At 45.5% G+C, this 20,167-nt stretch overlaps 2 protein-coding genes and 1 long non-coding RNA gene across 6 annotated transcripts in view; 1 reads left to right on the top strand and 2 right to left on the bottom strand.

The window, feature by feature from the left end:
• Positions 1-3,463: 3,463 nt before the first annotated feature.
• Positions 3,464-4,567, bottom strand: GPR25 (G protein-coupled receptor 25). The gene has a single exon (XM_039227546.1). It carries the CDS (start codon positions 4,565-4,567, stop codon positions 3,464-3,466), a length of 1,104 nt encoding a protein of 367 aa, XP_039083477.1.
• A 3,507-nt stretch (positions 4,568-8,074) lies between these two features.
• The window catches only part of LOC120228883, a 35,457-nt gene continuing 23,364 nt past the window's right edge, over positions 8,075-20,167 (top strand). The window contains exon 1 of the long non-coding RNA XR_005527618.1: positions 8,075-8,373. This is a non-coding gene — a long non-coding RNA (uncharacterized LOC120228883). The remainder of the gene's footprint in view (positions 8,374-20,167) is intronic.
• Positions 16,720-20,167, bottom strand: part of CAMSAP2 (calmodulin regulated spectrin associated protein family member 2) — a 116,529-nt gene continuing 113,081 nt past the window's right edge. For 3 of the 4 annotated variants that reach the window (XM_039227508.1, XM_039227509.1, XM_039227510.1), the window contains one exon: positions 16,720-19,658. In XM_039227508.1, coding sequence (XP_039083439.1) covers positions 19,353-19,658 — 306 coding nt within the window. In that variant the 3' untranslated portion in view covers positions 16,720-19,352. The remainder of the gene's footprint in view (positions 19,659-20,167) is intronic. The other variant, XM_039227511.1, reaches the window with a different exon arrangement.

Genomic DNA, 20,167 nt, shown 5'->3' with positions numbered 1-20,167 from the left:
AGAGAGGGAGTCACAGACTGGAACAGGCTCCAGGCTCTGAGCTGGCAGTCAGCACAGAGCCCGACGTGGGGCTCGAACCCACGAACCGCGAGATCATGACCTAAGCGAAAAGTCGGACGCTTAACCGACTAAGCCACCCAGGCGCCCCCACAATACATCATTGTTATTTCATATTGTGATGTGGTTCTAATGAGCGTTCCTTCGACACCTAGTTAATGAGGGCCTACTGCATGCCTGGCAGCGTTCCAGGCACTGGGGATACAGCACTGAATAAAGCAAACTCTTTTCACTTACGGAGCCCATATTCTGATGGAAGAGACAAATAATGAACAAGGAAGTAAAATAGACGGCATTTCCTACAGTAACACCAAGAGAAAAAAAACCATACCTATGACGCTTAAAACTTGTGGTTGGGAAAGAAAAGAGCAACAGATAGTTTTTATCCAAAGGACTTGGTGGCATGTAATGTCTTTCTTCAACAAAACCAATGCTAACAGTTATTTAGCTTGAAGTGTGGGGTTATTTACCACAAGTAATTTTGTTACTTTCTTTAAAATTTCTTTTTAAAAAATTTTAATGCTATTTATTTATTTATTTAAAAAAATTTTAATGTCTATTTATTTTTGAGAGGCAGAGACAGAGCATGAGTGGCAGACGGGGAGAGAGAGGGAGACACAGAACTCATAGCAGGCTCTAGGCTCTGCGCTGTCAGCACAGAGCCAGATGCAGGGCTCGAACCCACAAACTGTGAGATCATGATCTGAGCCGAAGTTGGACCTGTAACCAACTGAGCCACCCAGGCCCCAGTTTTTTATTTATTTTTGAGAAGGGGACAGAGAAAGACAGAGCATGAGTGAGGTAGGGGCAGAGAGTGAGGGACACACAAAATCTGAAGCAGGCTCCAGGCTCTCAGCTGTCAGCACAGAGCCTGATATGGGGCCTGACCTCATGAACCACGAGATGGTGACCTGAACTGAAGTTGGACGCTTAACTGACTAAGCCACCCAGATGCCCCTAAATTTCTTTTTTTAAATGTTTATTTTTGAAAGAGAGAGAAAGGGGAGGTGGGTGGAGGGGCAGAGAGATGGGGACAGAGGATCTGAAGTGGGCTCTGCGCTGACAGCAGTGAGCCCCATGAGGGGCTCAAACCCACACGAACCGTGTGATCATGCCAAAGTTGGACGTTCCCCGAGTGACAAATTACTTTCTAAAAGAATCTGCCACTTACATCTTTCCAGCAGTCTATGTGGGAGTGCTTATTTAACTGTTTCTTTCCTGAACCTGTACCTCATCTCCCTCAGTGGCGACTGAAAGTTTACTGGTCTCCTTTCATTCTTGTGTGAGTCTAAAAGAAAATTTCCAAGGGGCATGTGGCAGACCTGTTCGGCGACCTACCCAGACAATGGGAGGGAACTTTCTTTCCCCATCAGCCATAGTTCTGCAGTGGGAGAAAAGCACTGTGTTTCAATAATTCTCGCAAGAGGGCCTATGAAAGCCCACTTGGGTGTGGAGAAGCCTGTCTTCGGGGAGCTCAGTTCGTAAATCAGGGGAAGTAAATTGGAGGGGAGGTGGAGACTCACTGAGAACAGCCTCGTCTGTAAGCTGACATTTTGTCACATCCAGACCCAGATGAGAGCCAGCTTCTCCATCCTGCCGCCCCACCATATGACACAGAGTGATTTCTTGCCTCAGAGGAACAACGGTGAGGAGAGGGAGAGCCATGATATACTCGAGATCTTAAACCTTAGTGCGTCTGAAATTTGTCTTGCTGGTCCCAGAGAGCATCCCCACAGGCTGCAAGGCTCGCCTCTCTCGGGATGTGTGTGAGGGTTGTTTTCAATATTTCTTAACAGCCTCACCTACTGGGGACAGCTGACAGGTGGACATTCAAGGCACTTAAATGCTGAAGACAGATGCAGTGGTATTAGGTAGGGGGTTAAGCAGCTTGAGAATGAATGCCCAGGATTCAGACCCAACCTCGCACTGAGGTGCTGATCTGAGTGGATGCTGCCCCAAAAGCCTACAACTTTATGATTGTCCCGAGGGGGGCAGGGTCTGGCTGGGAGGTGGTTTTCAAGGAGAATTATGCTCCTTTCCCTGCACTGACTGGCATTTCTTTCAGCCAAATCTTCTTAAATCAAAAGTATACACACTGAATTTCCAAACCCTCCAGAAACCTCGAAGGGTAAGTTATAAAGTCAGAAAATGGATAGTCTCAAAAAGGATAGGAAAAAGTGTCCAATAATACACACTCAAAAAATTAGTGATAGATATCTTCTTTGAAGTGATACTTGGCTGGCAGATGCCCTTAAGTCTTTTTCAATTCTCTCTTTAACCTTCCAAATGTGAAACGTCCTTTAAAACAATAAGAGTAAATTGTTTGCTACCTTTCTGTGGGATTACTGCACCCACAGTGGTACAGGTCCCTGACCTCACACCAAATTCTGATCATCCTGAGGTCAATCTCAGCTACTGGCTTGAATTTTGGCTGACGGAGTATTGGATTTGCCTCCAGACGTTCATTTCACCCCCATTGCTCAAGTAAAAACAAGACACAGTTGTCAAATTCAGGCTAGAAACAGTATTTATTGAGAAAGGTGAGGACGCAAAAGATTCCGGTGTCCTTGGCCAAGTGATAGGCAATCTGGCGAAAGATTTGAGAATCTTCTGTCCAGAGCAAAGGGCCGAGATACTTTCCAGGGTGAGTCCGTCAGCTTCATGGGAATGGGGAGAAGATACAGAACCAGGGCAGGCCAAGCACTTGTGGGGGAAATTGTCAGAGGGATAAACTGGGCAGCTCACCGGCTGGTTCCCATGGCTTTGGTGAGCGTTGAAAATGAAAGTCTGAACTGACAGTGACTAATGATACAGCAAAGACAGCTACGAAGATGACTAAGTACGAAAGGGCTGTCGATTCCCATATTCTATTGAAATCTTGGAGAATGAGAGGGCCAGTCTGACTTCGAGAAGGTATTTCTCAGAAAGTAGTAACTATAGTAGGCCTTCAGAGAAAGCATAGCCGGAGACAACAGTAGCTCTTGGGGGTGGGGGTGGGGGTCTGGGTTTGGTATTCTGGCCAGTGTTCTTCCCGATGGGGCAGAGACGGAACCACCCACTTCGTCTGCTTGGCGAGCATGTGGGTGTCGACTGCTGTCCGCACCGTCTCATAGGGCCTTTATGGGACTGGAAAAAATCAGCCCCTCAGCCCCCTGGGCTGAGAGAACAGCTGGTCTCAGCAGACTGGTTTGGCGGCAGGGGTGGGAGAGAATTCAAAAGGCGCTGAGGTTCTGAGAGGGCTAAGGAAGGGGAGCCTGGGGAGCCTGGGGGTCCAGGCAGCGCGGGTCCGGGCGCCCCGCAGCGGGCGGAGACGGCGTGTCTGGGGAATCCCGAGCCCCCCTCCCCCCGCAGCGGGCCTCCCTCCCCCGCGGGCTCCCGGGCCGCCACCTCCACCAAGCGGGGGCAGCTACAGCACCGCCGAGCCACCTTTGGCCGTCCGGGCTCGCTCCCAGCCGCCGCCGGGGCTCCGGAACACCGAGCTGTCGTCCCTAGAGAGCGAGGACGCCGAGCTGCCCCTGCGCGCCGGGCGGTGGGCGCGCACGCAGACCCCGCGCCACGCCCGGGCGCGGAACGACCGGTCCAGCAGCAGGTAGATGAGCGGGTTGGCGCAGCTGTTGACGAAGGCCAGGCAGGTGGCGATGCTGAGGCCCCAGCGCAGCGCCAGCAGCAGGCCGCAGGGCAGCGGCAGCGCCCCCAGGCGCGCCAGGTGGAAGAGCGCCCGCAGGGCGCCGAAGGGCAGCCAGGAGCCCACGAACGCGCCCTCGACGGCGAAGATGATGCGCAGCGAGTTCCTCCGCGCCCGGCCCAGGTGCGGCGGCCTGCGCAGGCGGCAGGAGATGCGGCAGTAGCAGACCAGGGTGACGCCCAGGGGCAGCACGCAGGTGAGCAGCAGCAGCAGCAGGCTCAGGCCCTGGAAGGCGTCGGAGGGCTCCTCCCCGCACTGGCTGCCCCCGCCGGCGGGGAGCGGCTGCAGCCGCCGGTAGGCCAGGGAGGGCAGGCCGGCCAGGAGCGCCACGGCCCAGACGCCGCAGCAGACGGCCAGCGCGCAGCGCGGCGTGCGCAGCGGCCGCGCGTCCAGCAGCTTCACCACGGCCAGGTAGCGGTCCACGCTGAGGCCCGCCAGCAGCAGCGCGCCTGCGCAGCGCGTGCTGGCCAGCGCGAAGCCGCTGAGCTTGCAGAGGCCGTCGCCGAAGAGCCAGCGGCCGCCGCCCGCCGCCGCCGCCGCCCACAGCGGCAGCGTGAGCACGAAGCCCAGGTCGGCGGCGGCCAGGTGCAGCACGAAGGTGTCCACGAGGCGCCGCGGGCCGCGCCGCCGGGCCAGCAGCCACACCACGAAGGCGTTGCCCAGCAGGCCCACCACGAAGGCCGCCAGGTAGAGCGCGGGGATGTAGGCGTAGCCGTAGGGCAGGTCCGGGGCCGGGCACGGCTCCAGCTCCTCCAGGTCGCCGGAGCCCGAGTAGTCCCAGGCCGTCGTGCCGGGGCTGGGGCTCCTGGGCTTGGTGGGGTGCATGGCCGCGGCCGCCGGGCCTGTGCCGGACGCAGCCTGGGTGCGGGCTGCGGGAGCTCCCCGTGAGAGGTGGGGGGTGGCTCTTCGCTGCCGGTACCAGCACCTCCCTTCCTGCCACCCTAGACCCAGGCAAATGCGTGGGCAGGAAGGTGGGGGAGGAGGGGGTGGGGTGGGAGGGGCAGGCTCCTGGGGGTAGAGGCCTACGGTTTGGGGCTGGTCCCAGGGGAAAGACAGGGACCTGGTAGAAGGGGCGTCCTGGCTGGATCCTCCGAGGAAAAGGCCTCGGGGCTGATGTCTAGTGGGTGCCCAGCAGCCTTCATCCCTTCTCACCCCTATTTCGCTCCTTCCCCTGCTCCGTGCAGCTGTTTTCTCTAGTTTTATTAGGGTCAAGGGCATAGAAGTCCAGCTGAGGGTTTTGTAAGGCTGGGGCCTCAGCCTGCTGCGGGTCCACCTGTCCTCCCGGAAAGAGGGGTTCTGCTATCTAGTGGCCAGTGGGGTCGGGGTGAACTGGGGAGCCTGTGGCTTCGGGCCTACCTCCTAACCAGGCATTGGCCGTCAGAGAGCTTCAGCCGTTGTGCAACTCCTGGGGAGCCAAGCTAATTGTCTTAACTCAAACAGCGGCTTTTCTGACCAAATCAAGTCTTCTTGGAGCCACGTGGGAAGGTTTTACGCTAGAGAGGGAGAGCTAACCAGCTCGATTGGAGCAGAGCCTGGGATTGCAGTCCCAGCCCTTCTCCATCTGCCCTCATCTGGCAAAACCTACCTATTAAGGCAGACACAGAAGTAAGCTCAGTACAAAGAATGACTCCAATGGTACCCAATTTAGCAACAGATTAGTTGTCTTCAGTTAGGAGTCAGGAGTTTAGAGGAAGATGAAATCCCTTAAGTACTGAGGGAGTCAGGGGAAGATTCCTGAAAGGGTAGGAATGATGCCTGACTTTGAAAGGAATGGTGGCCCCAGAGGAGAGGATGGGTGAGAAGGTTCACCCTTTCTCCAGAAGGTGCCCTTTCTTCTCCCCGTTTTGTTTTGTTGATGATTTCCTTGGTTGTGCAGAAGCCTTTTATCATGGTGTACGCTTCCTACATCAGGGGTTTGCGGCAACTCCAGTTAGGTCCGGATCCTTTTTTTATCTTTTTTAAAAAAAAATTCTATTAGTGAAGTATAGTTGACATACAGTATTAGTTTCCAGTGTACAACAGAGTGATTTGGCAATTACATAGTGCTCACCACAAGTGTAGTTATCATTGTTACTGTATTACTGACTACATTCCCTGTGCTGTAGTTTTCATGCCTGTGACTTGTTTTATTACTGGAAGTTTGTACTTCTTACTACCTAATATGCCACCCTCCAACCTTCCTCCTCTTCTGCGACCATGGGTTCTCTGTATTTGTGAGTCTATTTCTGTTGTTTATTCTTTTTTTTTTTTTTTTTTAGATCCCATATGTAAGTGAAATCAAATGGCATTTGCTTTTCTCTGAATATTTCACTTGGCAGGATCTTAGTCTTTTTTATGGCTGATTAATATTTCATTACATACAATGAGAGTATATATATAAATTCGTGTGTGTGTGTGTGTGTACATTTGTTGATTTGTCTATCAATAGAGACAACTTGCTTCCATATCTGGACTATTGTAAATAATGCTGTAATGAACATAGGAGTGTAAGTATCTTTTTGAATTAGTGTTTTCATTTTTTCTGGGTAGATACCCAAATGTGTGATATTTGTTTTTATTGAGGACCCACCGTACTGTTTCCACAGTGGCTGCACCGGTTTGCATTCCCACCAGCAGTGCAGAGGCTCCCTTTCCTCCACATCCTCGCCAACACTTGTCATTTCTTGTCTTTTTGGTATTAGCCGTTCTGACTGGTGTGAGGTGATCTCTCATTGTGTTTTTGATTTGCAGTTCCTTGATGATTAGTGATATTGAGTATCTTTTCATGTGTGTTAGCCATCTGTATGTCTTCTTTAGAAAAGTGTTTGCTCAGATCCTCTGCCCGTTTTTAAAATTGGATTATTAGAAGGAACTTAACGGAGGAGCATGGGGGAGGAGAAGTGGAAAAATAGTTGGGGAGAGGGAGGAAAGCAAACCATGAGAGACTCTTGAATGCCTAGAACAGACTGAGGGCTAAGGGGCGGGGGAGGGGAAGGGGGGTGATGGGCATGGAGGAGGGCACTTGGGATGAGCACTGGGTGTTATATGGAAACCAACTTGACAATAAACTATTTAAAAAAATAATAAAAATAAAATGGGATGATAATCCTAAAAAAATAAAATTGGATTATTTTTGCTTTTGGGTGTTGAGCTGCATTAAGTTCTTTATGTATATTGGGTGTTAACTCCATATCAGATATATCATTTGCAAATATCTTCTCCCATTTGGTAGGTTGCTTTTTCATTTTGTTGATGGCTTCCTTTGCTGCGCAAAGGCTCTTTATTGTGGCGTGGTCCTGCTTGTTTATCTTTGCTTTTGTTCTGTGTCCGAATTCTTCTCAGCAGACGTCCCTCCCACAAGATGCTCTGCTGGAACCCGTGTTTCAGATTGTGTGCCCTCCAGACCCCACCACACTGTCACCAGGAATGAATGACTGACCTCTTTGGCACCCTGGTGTAAAAAATTTGAGGTGGATTATCAATTTTATTTGATTCAGTTCACTTAACAGTGAGCTCCTTCATGTGGCAGACACTGTTTCAGGCATTGAGAGAGAGACGCCACCTGGACCTTAGAAGTTCATTGTTTAGGCAGGGGAGATGGATACATACGCAGTATGGGCAGTGGCCAACATGCCAGAGGTCAAACTGATAAATGTGAAAAGCAAAGTTCTCTTCGAGGTTAGAGAACAGTTACTTCTGATGGGAAGGGAACATCAGAAGAGGCCTCCCAGGAGATGGCCCTTGAATTTAGGTCCAGGAAAGAGCTGAAGGGTGCATGGGCCCGGGGTGACCAGAGCCCAGGGTGTGAGGAGGGCGGCAGGAGAGGAAGCAGGGAGCACATCACAGGGCGATCTTGATTTCATTCTGTGGGTAGTGGAGAGCCTCTGGGCCTTCTTGAGTAGGGCATGGCATCTGTCTGTTTTGAAAGGGTCACTGGCAGAACTATGGATTGGACAGGGTAGAGGCTCAGGCCAAGGGGACCCCAGAGTGGACTGTTATAATTATTTGCGTGGGAATAGTGAGCATCTGAAATAGGTTACTGGCAGCGGGGATAGAAAAGCGAGGATCTATTCAAGAGACCTTTGTAACATCCTGGGTCTCAGCAGAGAGGAGTCAAAATATGGGCCTGGGGTGGCTGTGTTTGGAAACTGTATGAATGCCATTCATTGGGCCTGGGAACACAGAGAGGCTTGTGTGTGTATGTATTCTGTTTCTTGTTCATTTGAGGCCGGGCGATGAAATAATGTATGATCTAAACCAGGGCACTTCTGAGAGTGAAAGAGGATCTATGATAAATAACTCAGGCCACAAACCAGGATTGTTCTGGGCACACGGACATACGGTCACCCTAGCTCGAGGTCCTGTGGTCCATGGGGATGCCCAGGGAGGGAAAGCTTAAGGAGAGTCAGGCATGTCTGTGTCCAGGCTATTCTTGTCAAGACTGCTTCTCCCCAGCCAATTAGAAGGGGGGGAAAGGCACACTGCAGAAGAGAAGAGGCCAGGGAATCAGTCACTGGTTTCTGTCCCGTCACTCCATGGGCCTCCAAACCTCAGGCTGGAGTTTCCTCTGAAGACCACCCAGAGAGGGTGCAAAGCTGTGGGCGGCTGGTGATTCAGAGCAGTTTTTCTAATGTCTGGTCACGTGGTTGCTGGTGAGTGACACCTAGGCTGGATGGCCTAGGGGGCTGCAGCCTCCTTCCCTGGAAGGCTGGCAAGGGCAGTGCTCACTTGCCTGAGCCCGGAGACTATCAGGGACAGGCCCAGCGCTGTTGGACTTCACCTCCCCTTGGGCACCGTCAGTCTAGGGCAGAGAGAGCATGAGTGATCGTGAAAGCTAGAGATGAGTGCACCAGGAAACCGCCAGGTGACAAAGAAGAATGGGGCAGGGGACTGAGAGGGAAGCATAGGCAGGGGGTTGAGGGGGAAGGAGAAGTAGGTTGTTTATTAAAAACACAGCAATTCTTGCTTCCTGGGCCTGTGGTCTCATCGCCAGGGGAAGTCTGTGGCCCAGAGCATGTGGTGGATTCTCTGGGCTATGGCCAAGTCCTGAGGGCCTTTGTGGACCCTTCTGGATGGGAGGAGGCATCGAAGGCTGGGTAGATGTCTATCCAGCTTTCAGTGACCAGGTCAACTCCACAATATTGCTGTCCTTTCTCCTCTGGGGGACTCCCCACAGGATTAGAAACAAGTCAGTGAATAGAATATTCATCCTGCTCAGCTAAGAATCTTGGCCAGTCTCTGACAGGTGTCAATAAAGCAAAGCAGCAGTGGTCTTTCCCTCTTTCTGTCTCGCCCTTGGGAGCCTTTTCTGGCCTCCGTCCCTTACGGGCCTTCCTCTCTCTGGACCGACTTTGTTCTGCCCACAGAGCTTGTCTCTGTCCATCACCATGATGGGTACCAGCCTGAGAACAACGTACCTAATACCCAACGCTTTGAACTAGGTTACTTTCAAGGGTAGGTTTCTTTTATTTCTGCCCCTTTATGAGCTATATATGTAAGCTCTTACAGCTTTTCCCCTCAATTTTAATTTTTCTATACACAGAGTTTTAACCTTTAGGAAACATTTTGAACGTTGCATTTGCCTTTTTCATGATAAAAGTGTAACTAGATTGCGGAATATAAAATGAGCCAAACCCACTCTGTCCTGGTGCTGCATTTTGGTGAATTTCTTTCCGATCAGAGAAGGAGATAATTTATTTGTAATCCCATATTCTTGGATTTTATTTTTTTTCCATTCCATTTCAGATCTTCTCCACATTTTTTTTTTTTTTAACACAGCTCTTTCGGAGTCATTTGTAATTAGAATGTACATACTTTTATAGTATGCTTTTTTTTTTCAATTAATGCCATATAAATCCACATTTTTCTAGTCTGCTTCATATACTTGGATTTTGAACATTTTGGATTTTTCTAGTGTTGTTTTTACTGTTACAGAGATTTGTAACAAATAGTTGCCCTTAGGAACTTTTTCTTTCACATTGTTTTCATAGTATAAGGTCAAAGGCTGTGAAAAATGGTTTGATAGATGCTTATAGTGATGACTAATAGTATGGCATTGTATGAGGGTACCGGCTTCAGCACAGCGCTGTCAGAAATATTTATTCATTAGTAAAATACACTTTTTCCACTTTAATAGGTATTGAGGTAAAAGTGGTTCCTCATTTTATTTTACATTTATTTGAATGTAAATAAGATTGAAAGTCTTTCTCTACTTAATTCCTCTTATGTGAACTGTCTAATCATGTCCTTTATACATTTATCTATTATCTTACATATTTTTTATTTATATGAACTACTTAGAGTTAAGCATTGTCCCATTTAATTCCAATATGTTCCCAGACTTTTTTCTTAGCTCTTTTTCATTTTTTTTAGTTTTACATTTCCATATAGTCAAACTTGTAGCTCTTAGCAACTTCAGAGTTCAATATGTTACTTTTTCTTTGATCTAAAACATTCAGTTGTATTCTTGTTAAAAATAATTTTCTAGGGGTGCCTGGGTGGCTCAGTCAGTTAAGTGTCCGACTTCGGCTTAGGTCATGATCTCACCATTTGTGGGTTCGAGCCCCGCATTGGGCTCTGTGCTGGCAGCTAGCTCAGAGCCTGGAGCCTGCTTCACATTCTGTATCTCCCTCTCTCTTTAACCCTCCTCTGCTCATGCTGCCTCTCTCTCTCTCTCTCTCTCTCTCTCTCAGAAATAAGTATAACATTAAAAATTTTTTTTAAAAATAATTTTCTAGCGCTTTTTAATCTACCTGAAGTTTAATTTTTTAAAAGATTTTTGTCCAATTTTCCCAACACTATTCAATTAATATTTTTTAAAGCCTTGCTCTCTGTGTTGTGATGTCGAATTTATTAAATACATATCTTATATATCATCGTGTCTGCTTGTGGTCAGGGAACAAACAACAGGCCAGATTACTAGTAGCGCGAGTCTGGCTTCTGTATCACTTTATAACTTGACAGTGGTGCGATCCTGGGCTCCAGTTTCTACATCTTCAAATGGCTGTGATTATATGTACCTGATTGGGTGTCATGAAGATCATGTTGGCCCCATCTGAGCAGGGTCTGAGCAGGCATTTGGTAGTCTCCCCCCCCCCCCCAGGGCACCACGCTCCAGCCTGCACTGCATCACTTAAGGCTCCCCTTGTTTCCACCTGTCTTGATGGCAGACCCACTCCTCGCGCCGCTTCTCCCCTCCAGGACATGGTACTTTCTTTGCACACAGTGAGTGATCAGCAAATAGTTTTGGAGTTGCGCTAGGAATCCAGAAGGAGATAATCCCCTTGGGGGGAGGGTGGCTTCAAGTCTCAGACAACCAGAGTTCCCTGGACCTGGTGTCACCGATGATGAATTTCACAGAGTGACAGAGTGCTGCAGACAAACTGCCGACAGGCCCAGAGCACGGGCAGGTAGCATTACCCCAGTTCAGTTGCGGCTGACAGGGAGCTTAACGGCGCTGGAGTCCTGAGTGGGAGGAGAACCTTGAAAGCCATGTCTCCTGTGCGTCCACACCCTCTCTTGATGAGTTACTGAACTGGGAGTGGGGAGTCCTCTATTTGATTCACTATTCCTGACTGGTTGCCAAGATGAGGTTTCCCACAGACCGCATCCCCGAGCCCCAGAGGAGAGCGTGTGTGTATGTGCGTGTGTGGCTGGGTAGTAGGTGAGAGAGGGCAAGGACAGTTCTTGCCCCTGCCCTGCAGCCTCACCCCTGAGGGAAGGCGGGTGCACACCAGGGAAGGGCCCCCACCCTGGATGCCAGAGGCCACGCAGAATGTTTCAGATGTTTATTTCCGAAACTTTCAAGGTACTAAATATGGGGTGGCCGGGAAAGGACAGCGTCTGAGTTAGACATGAGTGTTTGGGCTTCAGCTCATGCTGCTGAGGGGTGACTCAGTGTGAAAGCCTCGTGGCCCACAGCTGTGTAATGGTCTCTGGCCTGATCTCCTCCAGACTTCATTGTGGGCCCTTAGGAGGTCTGGGGGAGGAGTTAGGATGGAAGCGGAGGGTGAGGGGAAGAGTGTGGCTTTCAAGGAATGCAAGGCTCCCATCGGCCCTCCCCTGCAGGTCTCCACAGCTCAAAGGTTCTTTTCAAGGCAGAAAACAAACCCATCAGAGACTTCAAAGACAAGCAGCAGGGAAGTCCCTCAATATAAAAATGGACCCAGAATTTGTTTGGAAAGGAAGTAACATTTTCTCTTTGTAATGATTCTGCCCACAGAAGCTTCTAAACTAGGACTCCTCAGTAACTTTTCAGTGATTTCACAGAAAGCTGGCGTGGGAAAGTGAGTGTGCATTTCCAGTTATTTGCAGGAGGAATTCGGCAGTGTTCCCTGTGCCTCCAGTAGGACTCCCCCCAGCAGTGCTGTGATTTCTGCCACTGACCAGGAAAGCCAGTTTCTAGGGTCACCTCCACTTCAGACTGACTGTCAACCGTCCCTTCCTACCATGGGGCAAGCACCTTTTTTTAATTTTTAAAAATTTATTTATTTTGAAAGAGAGAGAATCCCAAGCAGGCTCCAGTGTCAGCGCAGAGCCCGATGTGGGGCTCCAACCTACGAACTGCCAGACCATGACCTGAGCCAAAATCAAGAGTTGGCCATTTCACTGACTGAGCCACCCAGGCGCCCCAAGCACTCTGTCAGGTAATATTATGGACACAAAGAAAATTATGTCACGGTGCTTCCTTTCAAGCAGCTCACACACTATTAGAGAAAATGACCTATAATATACACATATCTTTGACATGAGGCCGACTGTGATATCCTGCCTTATATCAAGGTCACAGCAGGTCAGCCTCTCTGAAGAGGTCTGTGTACAGGAAGGAGCAACATGAAAAACAGGGGTGAGACCTTCAGTGGTCCCAAGTGCTGAAAGGATACAAATCACAACACCCCAGCCCCTTCCTCTCTCATCCCAATCACTATTATTTCTCATGAGTACTTTGATATCTTATCTTGAAATGTCAGTTTTTTCCTGAGTTTTGGTATGCCTATTGGGTATTTGACTATCAGATATTGTGATGTTGCTGAAAAGCCAAGTTGGGGCAAGCCTGTGAGGGCTTTAAATGCTGATCTCAGGAGTCTGAGGTTTATACCGTGATGATAAGGCCCTGTGGGAGTTTTTGAGTGGTGGGGCTGACGAGGTAAAAGCAGTGTTTTAGGAAAATGGAGTAGCAGTTGGCAGGACGTGTTTGTGGGCAACAGTGGAATTACAGAAGGACTACTTGGATGCTCTTGCAGAGTTTAGGTGCCCGGACACGAAACTGGTGGCAGTGAAGATAAAGAACAGATTAGAAGTGTGAGGACTGATGGGATTTGGTGGTTGTCCAGGCATGAGGCGCCTTCCATGTGGGAAAGAGGAGGGAGTAAGAGAAGAGGTGAAAGGTTTCAGCCATGGTGGCTAGATCTGTGCCAGGAAGGAGTTGGTTTTACTGGGAGGTTGATACTGGTTTTGTGAGGTTAAGTTGAGGACAGTGGAACGTCCAGCTGAAAGGCGGAGATGGAGGTTAGATGCATGGGTGGGGCCACAGGGAGCTTCCGGAAGATGGTGATCGTGTGCAGAGGTGTTGGCGGAGTTGATACTGAAGGCCTTCTTGGACGGAGGCTAGCAGGGATGAGCAGGGCATGAAGGAGAACTGAGCCATAGTTCGGGCAGGGGCAGAGTATGAGGAGCTAAGAGAGAAAGCAGGGAATCAGAACGTCGCTGTCACAGCCACCAGTGGTTTGAATTTTCAAGCTGCACTTGGGTCCCCTGAAATGGTATGTGTGAACCACGGGGACTCAGAACGTCGCTGTCACAGCCACCAGTGGTTTGAATTTTCAAGCTGCACTTGGGTCCCCTGAAATGGTATGTGTGAACCACGGGGACTCGGGCCAGGGAAGTCAACACAGAATTTATATTTTTAGGGTGGAAATATCTATAGTAGGAAATTTGTGGTGGCCTAGCAGAAATCAAACTAAATTTGGGGTGTGATTTTCAAGTTGGCCCAGGCAGAATGAGGCAGGCTTCTTTAATTTATTCATTTGACAAATAATTTTTGAACAACTATTGTGTCTAGGCACTGAATGTAAGAATAAAGAATCCAAGTATGAACTGTCTCCTGTGCACCCATGGATCCATGGTCCTCTCAGGTGTTCAAGGTCAGGCCTCTGACGAGACTGCATACCCAGCTTTTTTGTGTCTAGTAGGAGGGGACAGCAGAGGAGTGAGAACAGTGCAATAACCGCTGCCTCTGGCTAAGGAAGTGAAGCAGATGCAGTTTACAATCAGCCAGCTTTGTCAAATGTTGATGATCGTAAACTTTAAGGCTCGATTGCCAGAACTGATGTCTCTGTGATTCAAAACTCAAGTGTGAAGAACACTAGGATGTGGCATCTTATTGGTTGATAGTGTACGTAGTTTTAGAGTCTTTTTTAAAGTTAGTTTTGGTTAAGAGTGAGCCTGCTTAACAAACAAGAACCTCTTAAATGTTAACAAGAAAAGGGTTTATCTGCCCTTTACTTTGGGTCCACAGTCTATTAGAGCACAGAGTTTATCAGATGTTTGTAAAGGTCTAACCGCATCCACTGCCAGTGGGCTCCTTGATGGAAGAGCCCCCGTCTTTGTGACCTAGTTAGTCTCTTGTACCTAGTTACTATTTTCTGGATAAATCTGATCAACCTGCTAGCAGAATTCATTTCTTTCCACCACCTCTGTAATTTCTCCCTTCTATTCTTAGGAAGTCTAAATGTTTGAGAGTACAGGTGCACACTAGTCTGGTATTAGCTATTGTTGTGTTGATGCTGGTTACAGTTATTAGGCAAATTCTCCGTTTTCCATCAATAGTAAATCTGTTACTAGTGCAACTGTCATACTTTTAAGTATTTTTTTATTAAAAATTTTTCAATGATTACTTTTGAGGGAGACAGACAGAGACAGAGGGAGACACAGAATCCAAAGTAGGCTCCAGGCTCTGAGCTGTTGGAACAGAGCCTGATACCGGGCTTGAACTCACAGACCGTAGATCATGGCCTGAGTCAAAGTCAGACACTTAACCAACTGAGCCACCCAGGTACCCCCAGACTTTTAAGTATTTTTATTAGAGCCGTGGAAAACATGCACTGTGTGGCACAGCGAAGGGGATCTGAAATCAAGTTTAGACTCCAGCTGTGATGCTGCCACCTCCTAGCTTTGCGTCCCTGGCCAGTTAACTGAGCTTTTAAGCCTCATCAACCTCATCTCTGAAATGGAGATGTTAATGGCTCTTCACAGAATGCAAAAAATTTTTTTAAATTATAAAAAAGAGAAACTTAAAATCCTAAAGCAGTATTAAAGTGAAGAGATCCTATTTGCTTTAGGCTGGAGAGCCTCATTTCCTTTCTCATATAAACACGCAAACCACGCGGTCTGAATAACTGGGTGGGTTCAGGAATCACTGCAGCTGAATGTAATTGTAAACTCATGGCACAGCAAACGACACATGCCGTCCCGTGTGTCGTTTAGCCCTGTGATACTTCTGATGCCAACAGAGGCTACTGAAGGAAGAAACAGATCAGCCACGTAAAATAACGGACCGAGTTAGTTAAGCAGAATAAAACACATCAGTGTTTTAAGTTCCATAGTGGCTTTGCTTAACAGGTAAAAAAAAAAAAAAGCCTTCATGGGTCTTAAAACATTTTTTTGTCAACTCATTTGCTTTTATCTTCTTCAATGGAAAGTGAAAGAAGTCATTTTTTTCTTTTTCTGACATAAATATAAGCCACCGTGGATAGAGGGAAGTTTAGTTGCAAACACCACAGTGACGTTAAGCAGAAGCACAGACTAATGCTCGCTGTCCAAGCGTCTGGACTTGCAAGTTGAGGTGCCGGCAGGCTTGCACATGACACATGCCAGGAGCGGACGACCGAAGCTAGACGCTAGAGAGCCTCGCGGGAAGAGCAGCGCGGGGCGCACGGCCCCAGGCGCGCATACCGCTCCCTGAAATGATATGGCAGTTTTCACTGGCTGCTTTTAAAAGCAAAACTGCCATTTAATGAGATACAGATCTATATTTTAAGCATCTGTGCACTTCTGAGGGATGATGGAACTTCACATTCATTTTATAGATGTGTTTTTCCAGTGCGTGATTCCTAGGTCAGAGTATTACAGCTACGTTTCTTTTACTGGATGTCATTCTTTGTTCTCTGTGTGGACAGGTCACAAAATAAAAACGTTCCTATTCACTACAGAACATTTTCCTCTGCCTACCTGCCTACCTTTCCTCTAACTACCTGATAGTTAAGAGCTATCAGGGAGCCAGATCATGGAACACACTCTTAAATTATGGGTGGGTTCTAGGGCACCTTGGTTTGTATATACTTCTCTAATACTGCCTGAGTCTTATGGTTAAATATTTTTGTTTCCGAAAATTACAGTATTAGAAAGTATCGTGGAAATATAGCTCTGTTCTGAGGTTTGAGTACCCTGTCAAAGGATCTAAAGGTAGAGAGCCATGCTTCTATTTAGCAACAACAGATATTTCTTCAGGTATATAATTAAGTATGAAGATTTTGTTGTTTTGTTATTAGACCTTTTTTTTTTTTTCTTAATTGCTCTGGTCGGAATGAATAGAATCCTCAAAATCAAAGTGAAACTTAGAGTAAATCAAGAACTGTTTTGACTACAGTGAGTTCATTAGCCATTCAATTTCCAAGGTACAGAGTGTTAATTCTGGCACAATTTAATGATTCACCAAAAGAAAGTGATTTAACCTGGTCAGAATTAATGTAAAATGAACACCAGCATTTATACACCACTATGTAGACGGTGTGAACTAAGCACAGAGAATTAAGAGACTTTTTAACACTGCCTAAGTCAGCATTCAAACAATGTCCGATACTGTCAAAAGATGCCTCTTAGGAGTATTCAAACTGTTACATGTAAACATAGGTTAAGAGATATAAAAACTATATGGTGAGTTCACCCACATTCAGATATTAGGGGGAAAAACACACTTTATCCAGGAAACAGAAAAGGAGTCATTTGGTGCCATGCTTTTTATTCAAATGAAAGGGGAAAAACTACACTGTACCAGGAAATAGCAAATATGACAGTATTTTACAGCACAGCATCTTAAAAAAACCTGTAAGCAATGCTCTCAAGTGGACAGGTAAGCACACCATACACTGTACATTGCCCAACAGTGTTCATGAAACCATAATTAAAAAGCTGAATTTGGCCTTAAACAGCCAAATAAAAACTAACAGTCATTCGGAAACAAAATGGAAAAGTCAAGAGGAATGAAAAGCTTTCCAAACTGTGTCAAACAGCAGAATCTGACAGGCTGCACTGGAAACCATGAGAAGTGTTTGGCAAAACTTAACTGAATAATTGTCATAATACTTTGACCTCCAATGATGAAAGCACCAGTGTGTTTCAATGAGGTTGATGGAAATCTTCAGACTTTATGAAATGGCATAATTTTCATCTGTATAATTTTTAAAACATAATTTTTTTTAAAAAGCTGCACCATAATAAAAAAAATCTGCAGACTTCAAGAAATATATCCATATTCCTTCTGTATTAATAAAGTAAAATATTATATACTGAGAGCAATGAACTTTTGTGGCAATGTTCACATTCTACCTTTAGACATTATGGACATTCATTGTTGGACACACATAAATTGAAGAAAAGGGTGGTTCTACTTAGTTTTAAACAGTCCCTCCATTGTCTTGCATCCAATTTTTAAAAATTTAATGGCCAGGTAATCCCACAAAGGAGATGGATTTGATAAGGGAAATTTGATTGAAAAGAGCAAATTTAGTAATGTAAAGTGCTTATTCTCCTTTTGACTATTATTTACTGCATTTTTGATTAGGTTTACTTTTTTTTTTTTAAACTAGTCTTAATCTAAACATGTATCTGACAGTCATTTCCTTCTGTGATAGAAACTGTTGTCTGAAAGGTAAAATGTGCAATTCCCCATTCTTAATATTCATATATTATATACACAATATGTATACACTTAAAATATAAGAGTTACATATCCTGGTCTCTTACATGCAAACAGTAGGTCACAAATAGTTTTGAGCTACACATAGATCTTGCACAGGTATTGGAAAAAAATTGAAATTTTCTTTACAGTTTTAACAAATATACATAAATATAAGAACATAAATTACAGTAAAATATTGACAGCGTTTGAGAAAATGTTGATAAACCAGATGCACTGATGCCTAAAGGCCTTATAATAATAGAAAAGTACAGTTCAGGGACATCTCATTCCAATTCTCTTTTAAAATAAGTAAATACATCATATGAGATATTAGTTATTTCTCTAAACAACTCGATTAGAGAAACGTATATATTTTAGTCTCTACTTCCCACAAAAGAAAACAAACCCCGCATCTCATTTATGATACAATACTGTCTCTCCCCTCTACGTTTACACAGTTATCACAACACTGAAACATAACAGGGTCACATAATCATTCAAGTCTTTTCCTGAGAATGAAGTTTTTCCCCAACTAACCCTCTCATATACATTGTTAAAGGAACGAATGATCATGAAGATTTCAAGTGTGTACTTTAATCTAAGCTGTTCCACTTGAAACGGATAAAAAAAAGAAAAACTCAATATAAGTAAAATAATGTGAAGCTATTTTAAAATTAAAATGTAGCCCTTTGTACATGTTTAAAAATTCTAAATATAATTTTTATATCAGTTATAAATATAATGTAAAGACCTCTTGAGAACTGTGGCAGGAAGTCCTACATCTTCAGATTGAAAGACTACTCTCAAAGTGTCGTTACTTCTGCCAGCTTATAAAGTGACTGACTTTAAAAGAGATAGAAAGCCTTTTTTGTTAAAAGAACAATCTAAATTATTCTGAGTTGGCCAGAAGTGGTGTAAAAACAGCACTGATTTAATCAGCAATTTCTTATACATATTCTTGGTTAAGCTCATGTGGTTTAAAGCGAACCTACTAGCAGCTCTTTACAATACCTCCTCTTATTTAATAGAGAAATGTTAATACTTGAGTGAATAATAAATACGGAATTGTAAATACTTAGAATAATTCTTGTAAATGCTCTAACACCATTAAAACATGAAGGTTACCGTGAAACTAAACACTAGTGTTTCTCTTAGCATCAGAAGAAAGGTGCGAGTTACCTCTGAAGGCGCGTTTCCTACGCTCATGGTCTCCACGTGAAACAAAACACAAAGGTGGCTTAAAATAAACCCCCAGGAGAGAAAAAGAGCAAAATAAACTATCTGAAGACAAGCATGTACATTAAAAGTTTTAAAAAAAGAGGAACAAATAAAACACATAATTTGTAATCTTAGCCATATTTCAACCATAAGTCCAACCAGGGTCTATGAGAATTCAGTGCTTCAGTATGTCTAATATCAAGCAGGTAACCCGATGACACAAATCTCCATTTGTAAATCAGAACATCTCCTTCATCACTTGGACTTACCACCTAGGTCAGAATCTTCCGCGCTCCAGAATACTGTGGTTTACATTCCAGTTGTTCGTGACAACAGAGCTTAATGTTCAGTTTCAATTAATAAAAGTCTTGTTGGCAATTAGAAAGATTTTCTACAGGCAGCAAAGATGAAGTGCAAATTTACCATAAATGTTCTGAAGCAAGTACTTCCCAACTCCTATGCTTTAGTGGGTAGAAGTTTTTTGGGTGTTACTGGTCTCTTGCTCTGCCATAAATGACTGTGAATGGTAATTGCATCAACACTGGCAGATAAAGTTTTAGCAGGTATGTGGCTAAACTGTTTCCTGTCAGAATTATATTTGTAAAGTCCCTCAATCATTTTCTTAGTGATAGACTTAGGGCCTATCCCAGTCAGTTTATTAATTTCTTCAGTTTCTGGGCAATAAGTATACAAAGACCTGAACTGGCAGCCTGAATCCCGGAACAAGATTAAAAAGTTGTTGGCATCTGACTTCTCCATTTCCTTTAGAAGAAAAAACAAAAACAAAACAATAAAAACTCAAACATTTTGCTGTATAAAATTTATGTAATTATAATTCTGAATAGCCAAAATAAACATATATTATAAAAGCAAACTACATTTTAATTTAAAATGTATGTGACCACATTACTTCTGAGGTTCGGTTGGATCTGTGTGAATATTATCATGTGGGAAACTTTTTTTTTTAATGTTTATTTGTTTATTTTGAGGGAGAGAGAGAGCAAGAATTCCAAGCAGGTACTGCACTGTCTGTGCGGAGCCTGATGCGGGGCTTGAACTCATGAACCATGAGCTCATGACCTGAGGTGAAATCAAGAGTCAGACACTTAACCGGCAGCCAGCCGGGTACCTCTGGTGTAGAAATATCTGCTAAATGTTGATCTTAGTCAAACAACCATTAACAAACCAGGCACTGATGATCTCCTTTGCAATATAGCCACATTTTAAAAAAGGAAAATTATGTTATCTACATTTATGAAACATGAATGAGT

This window comes from Hyaena hyaena, unplaced genomic scaffold (genome assembly GCF_003009895.1).
Source record: "Hyaena hyaena isolate Hyena2069 unplaced genomic scaffold, ASM300989v1 scaffold_28, whole genome shotgun sequence".
Classification (NCBI taxonomy): domain Eukaryota; kingdom Metazoa; phylum Chordata; class Mammalia; order Carnivora; family Hyaenidae; genus Hyaena; species Hyaena hyaena.
The sequence above is the reverse complement of the archived record's forward strand: the minus strand, read 5'-3'. Positions and strand labels throughout refer to the sequence as shown.